The sequence below is a fragment of the Platalea leucorodia genome, assembly GCF_965183815.1.
Source record: "Platalea leucorodia genome assembly, chromosome: 7".
NCBI classification, from domain to species: domain Eukaryota; kingdom Metazoa; phylum Chordata; class Aves; order Pelecaniformes; family Threskiornithidae; genus Platalea; species Platalea leucorodia.
The window spans coordinates 59404314-59427006 of NC_138829.1; the positions used below are offsets into that span (position 1 = coordinate 59404314).

The following is a 22693-nucleotide window of genomic DNA, read 5'->3' on the forward strand; positions in this document are numbered from 1 at the left end:
ACACAAATCAATATTCATTTTCATAACCAATTTTACTCTTAGATAGTATCTTTAACTATAGAGTGATAAAAGAAGTATTTTCCAGCCTAGGAGGAAAGGACTGTGTTAACTAAGAGTAAAAACCTTGCTTGGAAAATATACACACACTCAGAAAGCTCACTGGCAGCATTGTCTTCTTCAACCCCTCTCTAGGAGAACTGACATGCTAAAAAGCACCTCTAAGCTACTGAGCCTCTTCCATAGATAAAATCTGCCTGTCCACATGAAAGTCACTGCACTGCTATTGTCATCCTTCCTCCTGATGCACTTGCTTGGGATTCATTTGCAGTAACAGGCCATTCCTACCCACTAGTAATAATAACTATGATGTTGTTCAATATAAAAACATGGTTATATCATAAGCTAAAAATGGAATTAAAAACTATCTATGTACCTATTTTAGGAACATATCCTAATTAGAATAATTGGCTCCCTCCACAACAAGAGACAGACACAACACCTATAACAGCCTTTCAAGCACATCAGCAGAATAATGGACAAATTAATGTGGCTGACATGATTGATTTGGACTTTCAAATTGTTTGCAAAGCTATGAAGAAGCTATAAAGACTCCAAATAGCCGTAGGATGAAGTTCTTTCGTGGAGCAGAAATGGTCTGAGAGGGAGGGAACAAAAAGTAAGCAAAATATCTGGTTTTCTAAACAGCAAAAGAAAAGTGTTCCTTATGATCATGATTTATGACTTGCAGCAAAGCTATACAGGGAGACAGCTGACTGTGCAAGAAATACAGGTCAGCGGCACCTACCGGGATGGGAACAACTGGGGTCCATGGGCTGTCTCCCTCGGCCCTGGGAGAGGAGGAGGAGGCACTCTCCAGCATGCCCAGCACTCGGGGCCACAGCTGCTGCAGGGGGGACGGGAGCTGGTGAGCAGCAGCTGAGCAGCACGGAGCTGCACTCCTGCCCCTGCTATGACAGTGCTGGCACCTCAGGAGACGGGCAGGCCATGCAGTGGGAAGCAACCTTTATACGCCTCTCTCCCGGGGGGCAAGAGGAAACACCTCGGCCGCAGGGCAAGGCTGGGGCTCCAGTCTGGAGGAGCAGAAGTTGTCAATCCCTCTTCCTTCTTTATGGAGGGGCTGGGGCACAGCCTGCCTCTGTGGCACCTGCCAGCCCTAGAGCAACCTGCCCTAAACCAGCCTGCCAGCCCCCAGCACTGGGGACATCCAACCTTTCTGACCTGACTGACAGAGGGGACTTTGAGATAAGAGAACACCAGCAACACTTGACTAGTGCTGAAGGAGACAAAACACCATGTTAAGAAAAACAGGGTAATGCACTGAACACGCTAATCTGACTGTCCTCTCCACCTTCCTGTGCTCTAATGTGAACTGCGGCCTCGCTGGGAAATGCCTGGGGTGTCTGGCAGGCAGCTCACAAACACTGCTTACTGCATCCGCGCTTTGTAATGACACAAATTGGTTAGTGTTTAAAGCCTTCATTGCTTCCTCTCCTTTGCTTCACCCCAATTTCCTTTCTATAGTATAGCTGCTGGCATCTCAAGCACTTATGTTTGCTGGCAATCTTGGGAGCAGTTACTCAAGACAACCTTGGTAGGGGTTACTCAAGGCCGCTGTACCTATGCCTCTACCACACATGCCTGTCACCTGCAGATGACCATACTCCTTGCCATATAGTCTCCTCGGAAAAGACTGGCTTGTAGACTCAGAGAGCAATTGGAAAATCAAATTGATTTCTTGCATATATGATATATGCTGTAGTTCATGGACACTGAACAGATTAATGCAATGTCAAATTGCCTCATGTGCTAATGTGACAAGATGCTATTAGGAAAAGCCATTGAAAAGAAAAAGAAATGTGACACAACAACAGAAGTAAATAGAAAAGCCAAACCAGCAAGGGTGTAATCATCTTTTGTGGACAGCCAATATGAGTGTAATGTAATACCAAGTGGGATCTATGAGTATTTTCTCACACATTAGGGGAGGGAAAAGCCTGCCCAGAGGTATACATTCAGACTTTTAAAGGCAACATTTGCTTTTGTGGGATCAGCTAGCTGGGATCACACCTCAGCCCCAGCCGAAAGAGTAATTGGTGCAAACAAGAATTGTGATGAAGCCAAGAACAGAAAGAAAAGAGAAATGTTGCAGTAATTCTTATGACTCCAGGGATGGATCGGAAATCTCCTAGAGAAAGCATTGCAATGTTTGGCATAATTTAGAAATGGGAATTACCTACTTTCTGACAACAAAAAGGTACTATACTCCTTGGACATTTTCTGCAGAAGAGGACAACTTTAAAAGGCATAAGGAGCATCCAAAGTAGAGGACAATTCTGTGCAGAACAGGGGAAGGATGTGGTGCCTTTTAGCACAGTAAGGAAGCAGCAAACGTGTGCGCTATGTGGACCCCTTCCAGCAGCTGGGGCAGCGTACACGTGATTGTCAGAAGCAGTGAGCATGATCAGCTCAGAATGAAGTTGCCAGCACTCAACATGGGTGAAATCAGGCTTGAAATGCCCAGTTCATTTCTAACAGGTATTCACCTGTTCTGAGATAGTTCACAATAGAAAAATGCAGAGACACAGACCCAAATTCTCCAGCATGTTTCAGACTCTTCACCTTGCAGAGACGTTCAATCTGCTAATTAGACATGACAATCCTGGATTAGATAACCAATACCAACATTTGCTACTGCCTGCTATAAGTTGCTTTTGGCAGTGTTCAGTGTCAGAAGCAATAGCATTAGCTCTGCTCCTTTCTCACACTGCAGATGATGGAAGCTTTCAGGAAGATGAATTAAATTCCACTAACAGAAGGGGAAAAAAAAAGGATCTCAATATCTGGAGAGAGCCACAGCAAAAGGCCACTTGGGTTATTTCAAAATGATGCTCTATCAATACATGCAGCAATGCCCTGGTGCATGATCCTGAACCAAAAACTCAGTCAGATCTAGGAGCAGGGGGCCATCTGCCCTTTGGCAAAAAGTGCACAGCTGAACAGCTCCGGCATCTCTGTTTTGGCAGCTGCAAAGTCCGTGGGGATATATGTTGGTATTAGCTCCTCTGTTATCCATCGCGTGGTACCGCACCAGCTGGCCCAGGCCGGCCTGATACCCCGTGGGGTGCCGCAGCCCTGCGTGGTAGCTCTGGGGGCCCGTGACACCCCGGGGAGCCCACAACACCCTCCTGCATGTCCCCATCCCCGCAGCCCGCTCCAGAAGGCGAGCAGGTGAGTTTGCCTCATGGCATCAGCCCAAGTGGCCGCCCCTGCTCACCCACCCCATGTCCAGCTGGAAGCTGCACCCACCAACAAGACAAAAGCAGGAGCAGGTGGGTAAATACCTCATCTGAGAGGGATCCCTGTATGCCCTCACTGTGCTTATTCACTGGCCACAAGATGGTGCTTTTTTACTTCCCATCAGCTCAGAGCAGAGAACTGGGCAAAATTCATAACCTTTCCTGGGCCCACAAGCTGCTTGTGACCATATTTGTACTAGAAAACCTAACAAATAGAAAACAATCTGCAAAATTAAAGCCCCAAAACTCTATAATGACATGAAGACAGTCTACAATAAATTATCCTCAGATATTTCTTTCTCAGGAATTTCTTCTCCTTTTGCCTTTACTTGCAAAGTGCACTCCCAAAGCCTTCATTTGCACACAGCATAAAAAAAAACCCCTAATTGTTAAAGAAAACACACGCTGACAAACATCTAAAACCATCTGAACCAAACTATAGTCATGATGATACTGCCTCATAAACAAGAATACAAACACTCGTGCATGACTGATCTGTATTGTCTTGGCTGACTGAATACTAAGTAACTTGAGTTTGATGCCACTTAACACATACTGCACCAACACCATATTTTCTGCCAGCTTTCAGCATGCTTAGAATAGCAATATAATTAAAACAAAGAGGTAAGTATGTTAGAAACCATACTTTCCCTTACTAATTGCTAATTCTAAAATAGATTTTCTCTTGGGGTAGAAGTTTGGGATTTATTTAAGAGCTGACAAGTTTGGATAATATTGTCAAGAACAGCACTTTGAAAAAATGGAAGCAATTTCTTCCACTTGTTCAGTCAGTCAAAGCAATTGACAAGCTTCTAGTGGCTCTGCAATTCATTCTACCATGTTCACTGCCTTAAAATTTAAAAAAATTAAAATAATAGCGGTTACACCTGTAGTTTTGTCTTGTTTCAGTAATAATCTGCTTCTCCTAAAGCTCTGAGCAACTCAGTTTTGCGGTGAAGGGTTTCTATCTCTTCACATCATAGAAAAGGGGTCCTTGCCTTTTTTCTTATTCACCCTTGCTTTCATAGTGCTATGGCCCTCTGTCCTTTACAGGCATATTTATTTGGTGAGTGTATTGCATTGCTGTCCCGATAGAGATCTTAATGAGAAAAGAGACAGAATATACAACAGGAATAGATCTTGAGATATGAAAGTAACTATTTCTTCCTAAGGAAAAAAAGAGCAACAAACGAAACAAAAAACATATCAAAAGTTTCATCCCACCTTCCTCCAACCAGGACAATTAAAATTCAGCACCAAGGTTACTAGAACCTGTTTTACATGTTATGTTTGTGATTTGGCATAGAATATTAGTCTAAGGAAATCCTTTTGATTGACAGAAAAAATGCATAACTGTTAAACTGAAAAGAAGGACTAATAGTTTTTAGAAGAGATGGACACTATGGCTGTCATACAATTACATGATGCAGCCTCGTCTGTGTCTCAGCAGAGCATGGTTCTATATGAAAAAAATGAACTGCCTGAGCATTTAGACTTTAAAGCCAGAAGGGGCCCATGAACACTGCCTGGCTTCTTCTTGAATATGAATCATTAAATTACATGCATTCATCCCAGCAACTGTGGTTAGGCATTTTATCTTGTAGAAGATTAAGCTGTTGGGTGCTGTAGTAGGGAACAAAAGAGACAACCTGCCACCTGTGCCCAGAGGCTCTGCAGTGACAGGGAAAGGTGTTAGTGAGGCAGCCAGATGACCCCCACTTTGTGCAAAGGAAAATGGGGAAAAATACCTGAAAACTGGCAAGGAATGCTTCCCGGTTCCAAAACTGGCAGTTGGGTCTAACCCAATCAGATCCTCATACAAACATGGGGCAGTGGCTCACCATGCGGGTATAGTACACCCAGTTGCAGCCAATCTCAGATACTTCAAAGGAAAATGGAAAAAGTCACTAGACTATCCCCGGGCAACAGATTTGCAAGCCAAGACTGAACATCCCTCCCTTGCCCATTTAGGCACTGGAACTCTTCCCTCTAAACTGGTCTATATCTTCTACAAGGTCTGCTTTGTATGCTGACTTACCAGGGCTGAAATGTTCCCCAAGGAGTAAAACCATAGCCACGAATGAGCATGATATAGAAGCGTTGTCACTGGACAGCCTTACTGGCTATGTCTACATCTGGTTGACCATGCTTCTTTTTTTGCTATTACACCTGCAGCAGAGACAGACAGAGATACCATGAGAGCCTTAACCTCTATTTTGCACGGTGAGGTGATCTTCATCTGAACCGATGAAGCAGATTTTAGAGTCCGGCTGTGGAGCACAAACAAATCTAAACATATATCTGACTCAGCTACTAAACTGAAACAGCAGCAGCTTTGAGGAGGAAGTTGGCAGCACCACTTAGAAGCCCATGGATTGCTTCCAGCTACCCTCTTCTCCACTCACTCTAATTATTTATCCCTGATCCCTAAATAGACTGTGTCTCAGGATTGCTTAAAAGAAATGTGCATTTCCGTAGCTCCTTTTTCTCTTCCTTTCTAATTCACTTTTTTGACCTTAGACAAAAAACTACAAAATATGTCAGGCAATTTAATTTGAACTACATCCTGTGTAAAAACATTTAGTCTTAAACCACACACAATGAAGTTTGTCTCTATGGTTTTATTAAATGTAGCTTTTTATTTTTCTAGCAGAAGCCTCACTAAGTGGTGTCTCTTTTGGTTTTTTTGAGCTACTGCTTTATGAATGCATATAAAAAGCAGCTATTCTTTCTGTTCTGAACTTTTGACTCAGATTCTAGTAGCTATAGTTTATAAGGCTGTAGCAGATCAATGGGCCATCTGATCTGCAATGATGTTGACTTAGTGCCAAATGTTTCCGTGTGTTCAAATGAAAAATCAGTTTCTCAATCCAAGTGTATCTAAAATACTTTTTTTAATTTTGCGTAAATTCACAAGTGATACAATATTGAAGTGTTTTTGTTGTTTGTTTTTTTTAAAGATACTGTACAATCAGGTCAGTTAAGTGGTTTACATCAAGGCACAGCACACCGTATAATACACATATGCCTTGCCAGGCAGCAGTTTAGTATAATCCCCGAGTTTTGGCAGTAGTGCCACGATAAGTAGCATGGATCACATAAGCTGGAAGATAAATAAATAATAGATGCCGTCACATTTTATTTGAAATAGAATTGCATATAAAAAGAATATACAATAATTTAACTTTAATAACTAGATTCTCTTTACTATACATAACAGAAGTGTTTTCATTTGTATTAAATAAAACATTTTCAATATTAGGATGCAAAATTAATCTTCTTTTTAGCTGTCTTGATTTATGGAGAAGAGTTGCTTTCTTTAGAAGTTAAAGTTGAATTTTCAGTTTCATAGCAATCTGAAAGAAAGAAAGCCAGAGTTACTGATATGTTGATAAGGAAATGTTCCTGGTAAAATAAGCAATTAATTCCAACCCAAGTGTAGCATTTAGTTAATGCACTATGACGCTAGTTATCTAAGCAGAATATCTACAAGAGCTCTTCACAGTCTAAAAAAAAAAAAAAAAAAACAACCATGTCACAAATACAAACCAGTAGCATGTTTATACTGTTACTTGCCCTGCTTTCCCAGAGATTATCACTGTAGGTCTGTTATTCATCCAGCAAAACTAAAATTCTGATAATGCCACAGGTTGCCTGCATTGCAGATTGTTTTTTGCAATGTATTTACCATATTCACATTATCATTCAGCTTTTTATATTTGAACGCTTCTTCTTCGCCTGCCGAAGGCCTTGGATCCCACGTTGGTTGGTACAAAGTTGTTCTTGCCCACTCCTCCTGACCTGCTCAGGAAGTCCGCCAGACGATGGGTCACACAGGTTGCTGTGTTGCATGCCCTCTTCTGTGCTGTTACACTGCTTTTCAAAAGGAAAATAAAGAGTTAGTTCCCAAAATGTCTACCCTGCATACAATGAAATGTCAGTAAGGGATGCTATGCCTAGGAAAAATTCTTCTATAGAAGAAAAAGCAGGCTTGCTGTGCAGCAGGCATTTGCAACTTTTGCGTGCACAGCTTAAGCTCTAAAAGATGCATCTTTATGTTTTTCTAAGCGTCAGGCTCAGTTTACAAAAGGTGGCAGAGCCCTTCCTTTCTTAGGCAATTGGATGGAAGACTAAACCAAGCCAGATTTTCAGCACCACCTGAGCCATTGCCTGCCTCCAGCAAGTCATTATGGCCAACAGAGAGGTGCTGAGGAGGTCCAGGTCTGGAGCATTTAACCAATCCCCACTTCCTCCAAAAGCTTAGATCTGCGTTTTGTTTGTAGTGCTGCTGAAGGACGGTAGCAGACGCCAATCTTTAACACCTACGCTCCATAATACCCAGAAAACACATGAAATCCTAGCATCACTGACGACTACAGGAGCTTTGTCAGTGACTCTGGTAAGGCCGTACCTGCACAGCACCTAACCAGTTGCTTCCAGAGCTGAACCACACAAACATATGCTTCCATGCATCTAATGGGAGCATGGAAACCCCTCTTTCCCAGGGTTAGACCCCTGTCTAATACAGCACTTCACCAACTTCAGCAGAAATAGTTCTGTGCTCACAGTTCAGCCTACAAACAATTTTGCTTCAAGGCAAAGGGGGCTTCAAGGCATACACATTCACACAGTCCCTGCTTGAAGCAATCTTCTACTAAAGTAGTGACTTTTTTTCAGGAGGAGGGATTTTTCCTCAGATAAGCATTACAAAACAGTTCATTGATGTTAACAATGAGTACTGTCCATTACATCAATGCCAATTTTTAGGAACAGGCCCCTGATTACAAGATAGATGCAGTGCTACAACAGAGCAACTGTAAAGAAACCTCGTTTTACCTCTTAAATTACAATTCACCTACATCATATTGTCTTGAATTAATACAAATATTTTAAAGATACACTAGTATATTCAAAACTTGGGTAAAGACCTATTGTAAAGTAAGAAGGAAAAAGGAAAACAACACAAAAATCTTACCTGAAGCATTCAGTACCCAGTTTTAAACAGGATTACATCTCTAGTTTGTTTGAACAAATGTGTATGAGCCTTTCCCAATTCCTTTGCTTCTCAGGATCCTTACTAACAGGATTGCATGCATGCCTGATTACATCAGTACATATGTATATAACTTCAATTTCTAAGTTATCTTTCAACTTTTCTAGAATTACTGGCATAGCCTCTCTTGAATATTAAGACAACTTGTAAAATATTTCTAACCATATCTAGAAATCTCACGTTCTAAAACAAGTTATTAAGCCAAGCAGATCTAATCCTTGTAGAAAAATAGGTTTATTGAACAAGTGCATGGGCAGGCACAAAAGAAGAGTCTACTTGTACATTTAGCAGCCAGAAATGAAGAGCCTTGTTTAGAATTTTCTTAATTAGTATCTAAGAAAATCATTTGAAATCTCAAGGCAGTGCTGTTAATTTTTATTTATTTATTTTTTTCCCCTAGCTTAGTATGCATGTTATGTTCTCTGTCTTCCTAACATTAGGTCCATCTCAAACATTCTCTGTCGAAAACAGAATGAAAATAACATAACAAAGTTAGCAAAGTTAGATCCACATGCATCAGGTTAAAAAAAGGGAGAAGGGGAGAAATAAGCATGTCTAGTTGTTTCCTAGGGGGTCCCCATAGTTTGCATAGCGTTCATGTTCCAGGTCACTCAGCACATTTCGTTTCTTGCCAGGAGTTCCAGCCCCGACGTCAGTGCGAGGGTAAGTTTGCAATTTGTGCAATTCTTGAGACAGTTTGCCCAGCACACAAGTACTCAGACTGGCACAGCGTTTGGAAATAGGTCTATCCAGGCTGCAGGAGGGAAAAAAAAACATGCCCGAAGGAAGAGTAATCTCAAACATGCATGTTCATGCATTTCCTCCCTAGATAAATATCTACAGTTAGGAAACTTAAAAAAAATAATAAAAAAAATAACCCCTCCACATCACATTCCATGCAAGGAAGGTTCATACAAATGCAATCAGAAGGAAAACACTGTTTCCCAACTCATTCAACTTTGTTGAAAAAGCAAGTTCATTAGCCTTTTGGATGCTCGTAGTTAGGGGTCAGGAAGTTTTACTTTCCATGTATTCAGCATGCTGTTCAGTCTCTCACGCATCACCACCATGCTTTGCAATACAAATCCTGTTAGGATAATGCAAATGCTCTTGCATGCCTTTGGTCTATGGGGGAGCGTGGCGCTGCGTGCATTAGGAGGAACACGTCCCCTCTGCCGGGGACTTTCCATGCCTTACAAAAGCATGCACTTTCACGACAGAGAATCCAAGAGTGACTGACTGAGCCCCCCCCTATGGCTCCCACTAGGAAGACATACCTTTTGCTGCCATATTTTAAACACAACCCACTCATTCAAGCTCAAATCGCCCTCCACTTTCAATTGTAAAGGACAGATAGAAGCAGGTTAACTAGGTGGAAGTCATTCTCCCAATACCAACATTAGGATGCAGTATCATCCTTTACCAGTTAGGTAATCACAGGTAGCCATAACACCAAGAAAAAAAGAAAAAATCTTGACCTGCAGAGGGTCTGCTCAGATGGCTTTTGCTAAGCATCAAACACAGAACACTCCCCCACTGCCCTTCTCGTGCCCCAGGACTGCAGTCCTTACCTGTTCCCCTCAGAGGCTTGCTCCAGCTCTTCTGCTGTCATCTGTATGAACTCTTTCACCAGCGCATTTAATAACCTCCGAGCTTCGTAATCACTGAGTGTCACTCTATCTGTTATGGACTCCAAGCCAGGTCTAAGCAGAGGCAAGCAAAACAGGATGAATAAAGCCCGGACTGCTGCAGAGAGCCGCACACAGGAGAGGGGTTTGTCATGCATTACTGCATGTCACTGACAGGGTCTTTCACCGGTGTGAATATGTAAGCCATCCTCATGCACAGCATCAGGTGTTTTATAAACATAATTTTAAAAGCCACAGCAGCAAAAATAGCATAAAAAGAAGCCAGCTTTCTCATTCACTGTAGTCTATTTCCCTCCTAGATCTCTAAAGGATCCTAAGTATTTTCATACTATTCAGATATAGCACTCAGCAACAGGACCAGCTTCTTACCTGACTGGGGCTGCCTGGAAGCTATCCATCTGGCACACAACCAAGGCATAAACAGCAAGGAAAGATGAAATCTTCAGCATAACCATGATTCCCTCTCTACAACAAAGAGGTACATCAAGAAATGGCTGTTTTCCAACCCTCTCAATCCTGTAAGATCTTCTAAAGAGGTCATCCTTTCCCAGCCACAAGTAGCACAAATACTAACAGCTTTTTTTCCTTTTTTAATATTACCTTTCTATTTCTTTTGATTATTGCTATTGCGCTTTGGTTTTCTCAGAATTTTAAGATAACTTAGCACTATTACAGGAGATAAAAATGCAGCTTTTCAGAGCTGCAGTTCTGTACAGCTAGCTGCATTCAACTTAACGCAGGCTTTCCCCACAAATTGGTGGAAAACACATTCCTCTGATTAACTGCTGCACACAATGTCATATTCAGTGTGTTCAACATGAACAGGCATAGCTATAGGACAAGAGTCACAAGAAAAAAAAATGTTTAGTGCTCGATATTTTTAAGAATCGAGTGCCACTCTTAGCACTTTACCTGAAACTGCTTGCTCCTTGGCAGTTAGCACACTACTATCCCAGTTTAGATTACACTATAAGAATTAAGTAGTTTAATTTCAACAAATATTTCTACTCTGAAACCAGAAAAAGGATAAGTTAAAAATTAGTCAATAGAACAAAATCTGTAAAAAAAAAAAAAAAAAAAAAGATGTATAACTGAAGATACCTGCTTTGAGACACACCTCTTTTTTCCCTCATAGCATCAGTATCTTAGACACACCGTTAACTACCGCATCAGCTTCGTTTTCGCTAGCTCGCAGCTCTCCGTGCGGCCCCCCGGAACGAGGGGGCACCTCCCGGAGGACGCCCCGCTCCCCCCGCAGGGCGCCCGGCCGGGCACCGGGAGGGCTTCGCACGGGGAGCCGTCCCGCACGCCTTGCGTGGGAAAGGAGGAGGGAGACGGAGGACGAACTTTCTCCCACCTGCCTCCGCTCGCTTCCTTGCCCACGCGGGCAGATGAATGAACGCACTACGGCCCGCGCAAAGCTCCGCGCCCGGAGAGAAGCGGGACTCGGGCGACCCGCCCCACGCGGGGAGCCGCGGCCGGATCCGGCCCCGGGAGCCGGCGCGGTGCTTACCGGCGGGGCGGTGCTCACCGGCGGCGGGGAGCGGAGCGGTGCGGTGCGGAGGAGGATGCCGGAGGCGCCGCCGACCCGCGGTACCGCGCACCGCCCGCCGCCTCCCCTTTATACCTGCCGCCGCGGCAGCCTGCGTGGGCGCCCGCGCGGAGCCGCCAGCCAATCACCGCCTCGGCCGCCCGACGAGGCCCGGCCCGCCATTGGGCGCCAAAGCCCGGCTCGGCGGTGACGTCATGCCCCGCTCCGTGAGCGTCCCATTCACAAAAACTCCGGCGGGGGGCGAGGCGCCGCCGGGGCGGGGCGGGGCGGGGCGGGGTCATTCGCGCTGCGTGGCCGCGGCCCGGCCCCGCTCCCCCGCGGGATCGCTCACGCGTGGCGACCTCTGCAGCAGAGGGACCGCATTGCAGAGCGGGGCCGCTCCCTCCCCGGGATCTCCCCCCGCCAGGGCCGCCCTCCCCGCCCGCCCGGCAGCCGCCGCGGCTTCAGCGGGGAGCCCGGTCGTGCCCAGCCGCCCTCCCGGCGCCCCGACAGCGGCTGCGCTTGGGCGGGCGGGGGTCCCGCACGGGCGGGCCCCGGGGACGGGCAGGGTGGGCAGCGGGGCAGGGGCACCGCGTAGGGAGGCGCCCGCGGCCGCCGCCTCCCGGGCAGCGGAGGGTGCACCTCCGGCCCCTCGCTTCCCCGGCACGGGAGGGGGGCTTGCGGCCGGCACCCCGCCGCTCCTCCCCGGAGCGAGGGACCCTTGGCACCTGCGAGCAGCCCCGCGGCGGCAGCGAGCGGCTCTCCGCCCCGTGCCCTGCCGAGCGCCCGCACCGCCTCCTCCGGGACGGGTCCGCGGCGTAACTCCGCGCTCCTAGCGGAAACCATCATCATCATCATCATCACACAACTCTAGGGGCAGGTGCACGGAAGAGGCGCCGGGGAAGGGGGGGTCGCCTCCCCCCGCCGTGTCGCTGAGCCCCGCCGGCGGGGATTACCGGGCAGCTGCCCGCCGCCCCATCCATCACCCGCGGAGGGCCCTTTGTCAGGGCGCGGCAGCGCTGCACCTGCCCGCGCAGGATGTTTGCCCCGGCGCCGTGTTTGCCCAGCCGCAGCAAGTACCCCCCGGCGGGGGGGGGCGGCCACCGGGAGACGCGACGCCACACGGGGGCGGGAGAAAACGGCGGCCCGCCGGAGCGGGCGCGGGGAGGAGCGGGCCAGGCGGACCGCTCTGCCGCGCCTGGAGGCGGAAAGCCCTTCCACCGCCCGCCGGGGCTGGGAGCGCCTTTCTGCCCGCCCTAGGTCGCAGGGCGTTTGCCGAGGACGGCGGCACCGGCAGGCAGCGCCGGTGCCTGCCCCCGCGGCGGGGGGAATGGCCGAGCGCCGGCCCCAGCCCCAGCAGCGGGCGATGGGCCGGGCGGAGGGGCGCGCAGGGACCGCGGCCGGGGGGCGGGGGGAGGCGCTGACCGTCCCCGGGACCCCCGGCCCGGCGCGGCTCCGCCCGTTCCCGCCCCTGCCCTCGCTCCGCTGCATCGCCGTGGCCCTGCATCGCTCCCGGCGGCTGCGGCCAGCGCCCGCGCGGGCCCGGCCGCGACACCGCAGCGAGCGGAGCCCCGCGCCCATTGCGCGGCCGCGCCGCACCGCGGGACAGGCGCCCAGCGCAGCTGGGTCGCTCGTTTCGCTACTTAGAATGGATGGGGGAGCTTTCCTGGGGCCCTCCCGGCGCTTCTTCGTTTGTGTTTTTGCAGAAGCCGATGACACGGGTCGCTCCCGACGGCAGCAATCGTGTGGTTCACCGGGAGGCGAATAAAGTTGGGGAGCACGGCGGGGCCGGTATTGTTTTGTTGATGCGATTTTAGCTTTGAAGTTTAAAAAGGAACACGAACATACTGAAACCCACACGCGAGTCGCCGATCGCCCGGGGCGGGTTTCCGCTGCTTCCCCTCGCCGCCCGCCTTTCGGGGGGCCGGCACCCCCTCGGCCACCCCCGTCCGCTCCCTCCCGCTCCGCGCTCGGTCCGCAGGCCGGCGATTGCAGAACCGTTTAGTTTGAGGGGTTTGGGCTCTGTTTTTTTTTTTTTTCAGATGACAAGTAGTGGTTTGTGGGGTTTTTTTCCTAACACGTCTTCGCAGCTTTTCACGAGTTACAGCCCTGGGGGCGCCGAGCTGCGCTGCGGCCCGCAGTGACGGGCGGGAAAGGAGCGCAGCGCCGCCCGGGGAGCGCGGTGCCGTTCAGTGCACAGGGCGTGGGGCTCTGGCGGCTCCAGCTCGCTCCGCGCCCACCAGCACCATTTGGAGGCTCCCAGTAAAGGAGTAAAGGGTCGCCCCGCCACCGGCGCTGCGGGAGCGGGGTAAGGGGTGCCCGCAGCGGCGCGGCCCCCCGGCCCCGGGGCTTCCCTCCCGCCGGCGGCCGCAGCCCGCTGTACGGGCGCCGCTGGCCTCTGCCCTCCCTGGGAGGCTTCCTCCTGCCCCCCGCCCAGACAAACTGAAAATTTCGTTTTCAAGAGCAGCTCCATCGCACGTACGCCCGTCACGGGGATCCCCCAGGAGAAGGAGTTTAAGTATTTGATTTTAAATCTCTTCCGTTTCCACAACTGCTGTTCTGGTTTTTAAGCTAGTTTTTCTGAGGTCGCGTTCACAAACGTTAGGCTCAGCATCGCTTTTGCTGTTTTAACGTGACTTGTACAGCTACACCAACAGAAATAAAGTGTAGGAATTTAAATGACCGGGCTTCCAGTCAGACATTTCTCTCTCACCCCACTGTTCCTTTCCTCTTCCTATGTTAAGTTAATCGTTCCCGTTTGCTTTGGGGATTTATTTACTCCTTGTCCACATAGAATATTCCTGTTTTAACCTTAAAAAATGAAGACAACTCTGTTGGAATAACATATTTCAGTTCTTCAGGGAGGAAAAAGGTATATTTCATCTTGTGGTTGATTCCAGTCAGTTCAAGTCCTTCTCTTGCCAGTGCGACTCAGCCTCGGGCTGGAGCCTGCTAGAGGATGCAGTGATTACAGGGTTTCAGATGCCAACATTTCTACTTTAAGCTTTCACAGGAAGAAACGTAAATTTAAAGCAACAGGTATGACTGCCAATGGATCTACTTTTGTGCACGTATAGATGAAATAGTACTTGGATGTTGGCAAGCGCTTTGGCTGCTCCTTGCCAGAGCTAATGGAGGGACTCCCAGCTGGAATGCTTGTCCTATTTTTTCCCCTCAGCTATACATCATCTGGTCTCACCAGATACATTTTCTTTTTGCAAACCTCTCTTCTCTTACACATAAGACGGAGAAGAAAGGCAGTTTACCTAGTACAAAGAAGTCCAAAGACCAGTTTGTCTATTTTTGAAGCTGTAAAAAAGATACAGAATTTTCACAGGATAACGGTCTCCTGTTGCTAGATAAATCCAAAACCAGAGGTTAAGTATTCATGGAAAAACTAGCACAGAGGGGTACTTCCGAGCACTGCACTAGGAAAGCAAGACATTTACTGAAACAATCGGTTCCAAGGAACTTGTTTTGCTTTTTTCAGTGCCTGATAATATGTCAGGTAAAATAATCAATGAGTGTAGGTTCAAAGCAGATGAAATGAAGAGCTAGAGAATGACTGTGTTTTGTTTTTTTTTTTTCTTTTTTAAAGAAATCAGATGGTCTAATGCAACCTGCAGCTCCAAGTAAAAGGAATTTCCTCTTCAAAGAAATTTTTGTAAATTTGTAGGGAATAAGAAAAATCTGTCTTATTTTAAAGTGGCTTCCTTTCTCTACACCAGATGCAACTTCTTACAATATTCTACTGTTTGATATTATTCAACTAATACATTTTAAAGTGCAACCATTTTTTCTACTGTAAATATTGCCATTATGTCATCAAGCCATAGGCACTGCAGTGAGGTTCTTAAATGTTGCCAGCTGACATGCTGTTAAACAAAAGTATCACATTTATATACTATGTTGAGATTTTTGTTCAATAATAAAATGTAATTCTTCAAGATAGACAAGACTGCGAGCTGCACAGACAAAATTTCCATTCCCAAGAATGGTTCATATCTGACGAGAGAGGACCCTACAAAAAGGAAAGGGTGGACAGTGGACGATGCCACAATCCACGGACACGGTAAGTTCTTCACAAGGGAGGGGAGCATAATTCAGGTCTCTGCTCTCTCTAAGCTCTTTCTTCATAGCACCTATTAAGCCTTTTGCAGATAAGGACAATTCGTGATAAAACCAGCTGTAAAAATCACATGATCTTTCTTTATGAAGAGAAGCTGGGGAGTTACTTATCTGTGTTTCTAGTGGATGCCTAGTCTATCTAACTCGGGATCCTGTCTCCACGAACACCCAGAAAACACCGCCACCTAAGAAGACTCTACAAGCCACGTGGGGGAAAGTGAGCACTGTTGAGCTCCTGTGAAAGCATCTTTCTAACATTTCATTGTAACCTGTTCTGCAGAAAATGACATAAACTAAGCCAGAGTTAACAACATCGTGCTGTTGTAAAAGCAAGCTGTATATTAACACGAGTACTGTGTTTAAGACCCGAGAGGTAATCCATACACTCTACTTATTGCTGATAAGATCTAGATCTGCTAGTGTACTCTGTTCGGGACAGCATGCCATACCTCAAAAAGACTTGGGCAAGTTGGAGGAAGTCCAGAAAAATATACCAGTATGAGTTATCAAAGATCCCATAAGATGAGATCTTATGGGAGATCTCCCATAAGAGAGAACAAACTCAAAGATTGGGGAAACAGTTAACAGAAGGAAAGTCTATGAGAAAAATGATAACAAAAATGTAAATACTTGCCATGAAGCAGTAATAATCTACACCCTGGTACTATATTCAAAACAACAAAAATATATGGGCTTAAAAGGCAACAAAGGAGATATACGCAAAGAGCTTTCTACAATTGAGATTAATGACATATAAGAGTAGGTTGCATTGCAGTTACGGCATACCTTTCACTGGAGGGTTTTATAGCATAGTAGTCTAACAACCGTCAGGAAGGACACGTATAGTTGATATGCTCTGGGGAAGGAAAATAATCAACTAAATATGCTCTCTTGATATCTTTCACCTCCAATTTCTGTGATTCTGTAATTTTAATAGCTAGAAACTGGCTTAAAATCCGAAATGTAGCACCTTACCTAACATCCAAACTTCTGTTAGCATTTGCTTTTGCAAAACTTACATCCCTAACTGGTCTAATCCTTTGCTTAATTCTGCTTCCATAGCCTCCAAAAGGCCATATTCAGATTTACAATAAGCTCACATCAAGCTTACCCACACAATTAATATTTTATCTAGCCGTCTTGTAGTTCGGTTTGAATTTGGCCCAAAAATGAGAGCCTCTTTTTTATAAAAATGCAGTACTTTCCTGAGAACCAGAACACTGATATAAATCCCAACACTAAAGTGTTTCCTTTTTAATGGACTTTAAATCTGGATTTAGGCTGCTTCAGTGACTACTTTGAGAGAGCGGAACTGCTGTTGAACTAATTACTGAGAAATCTATGAATCAGTCTGGAAGCAAATTTTCTTCCAAAATCCTTAGAAAAGCTTCCAGACTGACAGATGGAAGACATTTTAAATGGAAGATCAGTGTTGCATTGTTTTAATCTCATTGACGCATTCCTACTGAGCTTTTTTGCTCAGTCGGTTTTCCAGCAGTTTCCCTGTATATATTCAAAATCCAGTGTGGAATAATCTTTTAAAACAAACCGGGCCACGCTGTCCTGCACTGAGGTTTGCTTGGCAAGGCAGAAGGGGCAGACCACAAGGAAGCTGGCTATGGCTCTGTCATCTTCTGTCCTGCATTACCGCAGCTCAGTCTCTGAGCAGGTTCACAGAGGCTCCAGCCCTATCTCATGCTACCTGCCAACACGGTCCCACCCTCTGACAACTGTCAAAACTCAGCCACGCTCCAGCCAGACCCAGATCTGCCCCAGGCTGCACCTCCAATAGGCTGACAAGGGGAATCCCCCAAGAGGAACTCGCAGCTCACCAAATACAGCCGGGGTCAGACTTGCAGTGTGACCAGGGTAGCACAGAGGGGACGAACTATGGAGGAAAATCTCACTCTGAAAATATTTCAAAATCAGCACCTATTTCCACTTCACTTTTATGCATTCTGCAGGTAAAAGAGAAGACTCGAACAAACTCCTTATCTGGAAAACAACCTCAGAACAGAAAACTAACCTTGTTAAGCAATAGCGTAGTTCTAAAATTTTGATTTGATTGCTTGCACAAGTGCTATGCTATCTTGTATGTCATCAGAGCATGTCAGCAAAAATATGGTGAGAAACTGTATCCCAAGTCCTCAAGTTAATCCCATGCTTGTTCTTTACAGGATATAAGAAGGGTGGAAAATCTCATGTCATCATTTCATTCTTCGTCTTGATAGTACTGAGGTCTGATTAAGCCACAGTGTAACTTAGTATTTTTCTCAGTCCCTTCCAGGACCGTTCAGCTCTCCTGGCATTCTTAGATACTATAGCTGTGCATCCCTGCTGTTTCCAGTACTGCCCTCTGCCCGAAGAGCACCGGCCGCAATTGGTTCTCAGCTGGCTGTTTAATTGTTTGACTCTTGACAAAAGCAACTTGTGCAAGGGTGACACTTTAGCCTGTACCTTCAGCTAAGCTGGGGACCAAAAAAGATCTCTCTCCTTTCAGTGCTGGTAAATAGTACACGAAGGCAAAGGCTATTAAAACATAATATTTGCTAATCTACTTACAGCCGAGTTTCTGGGAACCAATAGTCATATGAGACTATCAATTAAAAAGATAAATTTCAAAATTAATTCATAAATTGACCTAAGTATACTCTGAAAGAGTCAGCAAATAAAATATGCCAAAACTATTTTTGAAGTTGTAGTCTTTAAGCCAGTGTCAGAGCTTTCTGAGTCTGCCCGACAAACATAAAATCTTCAGGCACAGTAGGACTGTGATTAAGGAAAAGGGTTTTTTTCAGCAACCGATCACCAAATTCACAAAGGAGAACATTAGAAGTGTTTTTTTGTTTTAGCAAATCTATTAACATTTCTATGTTACATAATTGTAACATAGAAATTGATCATTCCCTATGATGGTATAGGCGTGTTAAAAAGAGCTATGTGAGTGTAACAGATAACATCTGCACATGACTAAACTTGTCCGTGGGCTTATGAAATTAATTTCTTCAATGAGAAGCATGCCTATTTTACATACATCTATGCAGATCTCTTTCTTTTCCCTGCCCTGCTTTCGAAGACAAGGAGCAAAAACTTTACATTTCTGGCTATAAAGAAGGTGTTTTCCTGTATGCCCTTTTATAAATAATGGCATGACTTCACTGGACAAGAGACATTATTATAGGAATGGAAAGCACTTTAGCCTGATAAAGGTGTACCTTGTTCTCTAGAAGTCCAGCAACAATGTCAACACCAAAGAGTCAGAAAGCCGAAGCCTGTTTCAAACTGTAGCTGAACACATGTTTGTGAGATATTTAATGGAACTTGGAAACTACTTAATTTTTCTCCCAAGAGTGTAACAGAGTTATCATCAGGATCTTAATATTGTTACTAAAAGAACAGCCACATTTGTCATTATATTTCTTCAAAAGTCAAAGCTATGTATATCTACGTGTAGTCACTCCCCGTCAAAGAATTGCTTTCTGCTTTTCTTGAGAAGACAGGAACACAATCATTTCCTGTTACTTGATTGTCTCCGACTTCTCCTTACAGAATTTACAATGCAAAGTAATTGTAAATCTTGATGACTAGAATGTTTTAGAATTTAATAAAGATACATGCTTTAATGGGTTTCTTTACTCAGCCATCATTTTTTATAATTGAAATCAAAAAACCTTTACTCATCCTGAGTTTGCTCATTTGATCATCCGTGATTAAGATGAGTAAAACCTTCCCAAAGAAGCAATTCAGCACAAGCTGCCCCCACACTTCTGAAGGGATGAAAGAAAAAAAAAAAAAAGATCAGTCAGAAACTGGCAAGGAATCCTGCCCTTGGAAAGCCACTGGAGTCTTGCATCCCTAAACCTGCATTCTTAAGTGATTTCATCTGTCCACAAGGGTTTATTTATCACTTACTTTTGACAACTTTCAGTCATATTTATCCATGCTGGTCCTTTTTTCTTCCATTTAATCAGACATCCTTTAGAGGTTCTCGGATCTTTAATCTTGGCTGATTCACCACCTTTTTGCATTTGGCTTGACCAAAATGGATTTTACTGTTCTGCAATCATGCTCTTCAGTTTCAGTTCCCCTGTTTGTTAGAGTGAATAACACCACCATCTCTTCTCCATCACCAAGGCTCAAACAGTACGGTAAGGTCAGTTTTGGCTGTTCTCTCCCCTGCCTGAAGATAATTGTCAAATCTTGTCTGCTTTTTTCCCCATACAAGCCTACTCCTTCCTGTTCAGCCAAGCATTTCTTCTATATCTTTTTTCTCTTCTTGGGTCTTTCCTATGCTATTTTTTTTCCTGTTTTTCCCCTTCAAAATGCTTGCTGCCAAAAGTGTCAATCACCTTTCCTTTCTTTTCTTACACAGATGCAGTGGAAATCATGATCACCTAAAACTTTGGAAGCATGTGAAGTATGACACACTTAAATAACAGAACATTGAAGATAAGCAGTAAAAATCAATCAGAGTAATAGTACCTTTTCCTATGTTTCCTCAGACACTTTGAGAACTATTCAAGTGTCATCTTATCGAGGGGAGGATGAGGGGAGGAAAGTACCAACCTCTTTTTTCCAAAGACAGAAGCTTATGTACATAAATGCTTTACATCATTCTGAGACTGCAATAATAACTGTATGCATATACACCACACTGTACACCATATAACTGCACGATGTACCTGGCACATTAATGTTTCTACTTGCACTATAATCAACAGCAATTTCATCTTGCAAGTTAATTCTGTATAATTGTCTGTAGGCTGTGAATTAGTCTTTCTCACACCGTTTTGAAGTGTTTTCTGACCAGCCAGTCTGTGTACCTCTATTCACCTGAATATGCTGAACTAAAGTGTTCAGAGACCCCTTCTGTGTTTAAATGTAAGTAATGAGGTTTAAATCTATCTGTTAGAGTTTGCATGCTTCAGCACAACTGAAGCCATTTCTCCTCATTCCGCCTCCAGCTGGAGCCAAGCTGAGGTCCTGAATCTCTTGCCCTCTGGTGAGAAATCTTAAAGCACTGACATTGAAATACTGACAGTTTTTGCAGGTATGGCCCAAGTAATCCAGTTGAGACACCAGGCAGTATCATACTGGAAGAAAGGATGAAGAAATAACTTGGAAGAAGAATGAAAAAAATAAACTTCCAGCAGTGCTCAAGCCACTTCTTTGTATTCTGACAAACTGGGTAAGATTTTGATATAGGACGCTGTCATTGACACATGCCTTACAGGCATTTTGCAGATAGGACAAAGAAAGGTGCTGAGGCAAATGAAACTGCCTACTAGTTGCATGAAGATTCACCTGAAAATCAGAGTCTCTCACTGTATTGACCCATGGAAACCAGCACAGACGCTGGTCCAGGAACCAGCCCAACCAGCCTTCAGTGCATGACAACACACAGGCATCAACAACTCCAGCTGAGAAAACTGGGTCAGCATCGTTGCACTTGCCTTCATTAAAAGTTACTGGAGTATTGTTCTGTAATATATCCGTGACATTTATCTTTCCTTCTCAATCTGCCCACCCTGGGCAAACATGAGCGAGTACACTCTTTGAATCCTGTTCTCTTTTTACCCTTCATAGCCTCGTGCTCTATTCAGCAAGCATCCAGACAGCCCGTTTGATTGACCTGAAGCCTCGCAGATGCCTTGCAGCCAGATTGTCAGCCAAAAAGCTACACTTTGTCACTTCCCAGCTCCCCTCCTTGTTCCCCTGTTGTACCCACAGCTCTTACCTCCTCTCTCTACTCTCAAAGCAACGGCCTTTGCTGTGTTTGAGTTCTTGACCACCTGCCTTCTGAGCAACATCTGGGGCCTTCCTCAGCTTTTGTGCCATGTGCTCTCAGGTCAGTATCGCCACATTTGAAGCAGAATGTCCCATCGCAGGAACGTACTGAGAATTAAGCATTCAATGGTTAGATTATCAAGTATGTGGTGCATTTTCATCAGTCAGGTTATTAATGAACTTCATCAGCATAAATTCTTAATCAGTTTAGATCTTATCAACATTCTTATGAATCTATGTAGGGATGCTCAGTTGAATTCAACAAAAAAAAATCATCTCAAGTTAGACACACATATAGCATAGCAATTTTACCAGGGCAGGCATGCTTCTGTTATACCTAAAATTTCTTGTAAAACAGCAGTAATGGAATAGTAAAAACAGCATGAGTGGAAAAATATCCAAATTTTTTATAAAGTGTTTTAGCAGGATGTCACATTGCATAGCAGCATTGCTTTCTTAGCTCTGCAGCAAACTGTCTTGGTCTCTTCAGCAACTCAGGCCCTCTTTCCTGAAGCATCATTCCAACGAGTAACAATAGCCCTTACATGTCGTGTATGTGATTTCCTTGCTGCTTGGTCACATGAATTGGGGACATTTCCTTCTGTGTTCGGCTGCCTGTGAGCGCAGGGACACCAGGCCCTTTCTCGCTGCCCGCTGCAGGACTCCGGCATTGCTGTTAGCTGCGTCAGATGACCCGAGGACAGGCTGCGCAATACAGGGATTACAGGCGCGACGTGTGAAGCTGCCACCCACCCACTACGCTCACTACTAGCAGAGATCGGTCGGATACGCAGATTCCCTGTGTTGTAGTTGGAACGGGCAGAGGGAAACCTGTCGGGGTTTATTGGCTCAGGGCTCCCCAGACGCAGAGAGGCTCTGGGAAAGACATCCCAAAAGTGTGAATTTTTGTTTCCACGGAGACTTAACAACGAGCAAGTAATTGCTTGCTACTTTTCTCAGTTGTCAAGGTCAACCTAAGAAGCGCGCAGTCCGTAGTGGTTTCCAACACTTGATAAACCCGAAGGGAGCAGCGTTTAATACTACTCCAGAAAAAAAGAGCAAAACCAAACCAGGCGGGGGCCGAGACCCGTTACGGCGCTCCCGCAGCCCACGGCACCACAGCCGCTGCCCGGCGCCCCCCGGCCGCGCGCCCGCCGGGACCCCCGCGCCCGCCCGCGGCCGCCGCCCGAGCCCGGCCCCCGCCTGACGCGAGGGGCGGAGCCCCCGC

General features: G+C 45.7%; 1 protein-coding gene across 2 annotated transcripts; it reads right to left on the reverse strand.

Annotated features, from left to right (window-relative positions):
- Positions 1–7066: 7066 nt before the first annotated feature.
- LOC309593195 (calcitonin) lies at positions 7067–21542 on the reverse strand. Of its 2 annotated transcripts, none has more exons than XM_082317356.1 (5): positions 21416–21542; positions 10389–10484; positions 9942–10073; positions 8293–9124; positions 7067–7190 (listed from the first exon to the last, which is right to left on the reverse strand). In XM_082317356.1, exons 1-4 carry the CDS (start codon positions 21514–21516, stop codon positions 8926–8928), a joined length of 528 nt encoding a protein of 175 aa, XP_082173482.1. In that variant the 5' UTR covers positions 21517–21542; the 3' UTR covers positions 7067–7190; positions 8293–8925. The 2 variants fall into 2 exon arrangements, with proteins under 2 accessions (XP_082173482.1, XP_082173483.1); XM_082317357.1 differs by lacking the exon at positions 21416–21542 and adding an exon at positions 11533–11603.
- Between the last annotated feature and the right edge of the window lie 1151 nt (positions 21543–22693).

Bases quoted from the DNA above. Each gene is read 5' to 3' on its own strand.
- LOC309593195 (XM_082317356.1), bottom strand. From the start codon at position 21,516: ATGGCACAAAAGCTGAGGAAGGCCCCAGATGTTGCTCAGAAGGCAGGT. The intron at 10,485-21,415 runs GTAAGAGCTGTG...TCTTTGTTGTAG, and splicing joins TTTGAGAGTAGAGAGAGGAG to AGAGGGAATCATGGTTATGC. The intron at 10,074-10,388 runs GTAAGAAGCTGG...GCCTCTGCTTAG, and splicing joins TTCCAGGCAGCCCCAGTCAG to ACCTGGCTTGGAGTCCATAA.